Here is a 1,957-nt window from a genome sequence, read left to right as displayed (position 1 = left end):
TAAGGAACACATCAGAGACATCAATCCAACCAACTCCATAATCAAAAGAAAACATGACAAAACACCAAAGTGAATACACCACAAATCATCCACAAAAATTCACCTCGCAGTTGTATCTTTGTGGCCATTGACATCAGAAACCGTAGATCTAGCAGTACCCTAAAACACAACCAACACAAAATTTCGTCAGGAAAAAAAAGACCACTAAATAATTCCATCTCAAAAGAACCTTGTGATGATTTTGATGGCAAATCACAAAAAACAACAAGAACAAGAAACAGTTTCAAATCGCATTATACCAATTGAATTCACCATCCACAAACATTGAATCCAATTTATACAACTAATTAAAATTAAAATAAATTTCTACCTCAACAAAAAGGGAAAAATCATAATCATCATTAAATCCCAATTATTATTCTCCTTTTTACCCTTCACATATAATCAATTTTCACGCAATTAAAAAAAAATCAAAGTCGAAACCTTAAGGTGTCCTTTAACGGGAGGCGAGGCAGTAGTAGCAGCAAGATGAGGGAACTGCACGTGAGAGAGCGGTCTACTCACGTGCAACGCGTGACTAAGATAATCCAAATTCATACCGCGAACACCGCCGTGAGAGTACAAAAGCGGAGGAGGAGGCGGGTAACCACCAACAGCGTGATCAGCGGCAGGTTTAGGGACGAAAGCACCACGGGAGGGAGACGCAAAAGGGTAGAGAAAAGGGTTTGGAGATCGAAGAGGAAGGGTTTGTTGTTGTTGTTGTTGTTGTTGTTGTTGTTGGTGTGAATGTGATGTGTAATGATGTGGTTTTTGGTTTGGGTTAGGGAATGGAGAAATAGGTCTTGATGACGTGGCGGTTGTGACGGTTGTAGCAGGATCTAACGGCATCGTTTTAGAATTTTGAACTGAACTATGGTGAAGATGGTGAAGCTGTGGTGAATCTGAGAAGAAAACGAGAGCATTGAGTTGTTTTATTCTAAGGAAAAGATTGGAGGAAAAGGGAGGGAAAAGGAAAAGTAATTAATAAAACGGGGAGAGAAAAATTGGAAAAATCCAGGGTTGGGTTTTAAATTTTGGGTGTGGGACCAGGAGAATAGTAACGTAAATGTTTCAGTAATAATGAAGTAGTAAAGATTCATGGCCAAATATGGGGAGTTAATTAATAATACATAACATAATCAAAGATCAAGTTCTTGCGATAGCAAATTTTGAGTGTTTACCCTGCTAGTAATAATAGTTTGGGGTTTGAAATTTGGGATCTGAAATATTAAAATGGAAATTATTATATACGTTTCATGTTTTGTGATTTAAATTACGTTACATATTCTTTCAAAAGGAAAAATTAGGTTACTTATTGTTATAATTTTTTTTAAAGAATAAATGAGATTTGGTGCATGAAGTCCAAACTATATAACTATTAGCGTCTACATTAAAAGAGACCAACAAAATAGCTTATGAGTTAAATGGACATTCATAGACTATATAAAATTATTTTATACTATTAAAAAATTATCATTCTTTTATATCATATATGGTGGCGTTTAAAGTGAACCACGTCAAATTAAATTGTACTAATCGATTTTAGAGATTTAAGATTAATATTATTTTTTTTAGGTACAACACGCTTTTGAATTTGTATAATCTTACATTGCTACATGCCTCCATGGAGTACTTTTATGAATGCTCAGTCCATTTGCTAACAATGTAGCAAGCATGTTTTAGAGAAAGCCCATTTTCGATTGCAAATATTGTGAAAGAGCACGAAGATGAAAGAGACTTTAGTTCTTTTTCACCTGAGAATGCAAAAACTCAAGCAACAGTAGAAATGCATACAGCGGAGATAGAGTAAGATCTGATATATATATATAGAGAGAGAGAGAGGGAGAGAGAAATATGGATAAAGAGAATAAATATCACATCCCATGTGGTAAAAAGTAGTGAAATGAAATACGCTATT

At 34.8% G+C, this 1,957-nt stretch overlaps 1 protein-coding gene across 1 annotated transcript in view; it reads right to left on the bottom strand.

Annotated features, from left to right (window-relative positions):
• Window positions 1-1,023, bottom strand: part of LOC101506470 (uncharacterized) — a 10,468-nt gene extending 9,445 nt beyond the window's left edge. Inside the window, exons 1-2 of the mRNA XM_073366155.1 lie at window positions 484-1,023; window positions 103-159 (exon numbers count right to left, since the gene is read on the bottom strand). Of these exons, the coding sequence (XP_073222256.1) occupies window positions 103-159; window positions 484-888 (462 nt within the window). The 5' untranslated portion in view covers window positions 889-1,023. The remainder of the gene's footprint in view (window positions 1-102; window positions 160-483) is intronic.
• Between the last annotated feature and the right edge of the window lie 934 nt (window positions 1,024-1,957).

The sequence above is a fragment of the Cicer arietinum genome, chromosome 1 (assembly GCF_000331145.2).
Source record: "Cicer arietinum cultivar CDC Frontier isolate Library 1 chromosome 1, Cicar.CDCFrontier_v2.0, whole genome shotgun sequence".
Lineage (NCBI taxonomy): Eukaryota > Viridiplantae > Streptophyta > Magnoliopsida > Fabales > Fabaceae > Cicer > Cicer arietinum.
The sequence above is the reverse complement of the archived record's forward strand: the minus strand, read 5'-3'. Positions and strand labels throughout refer to the sequence as shown.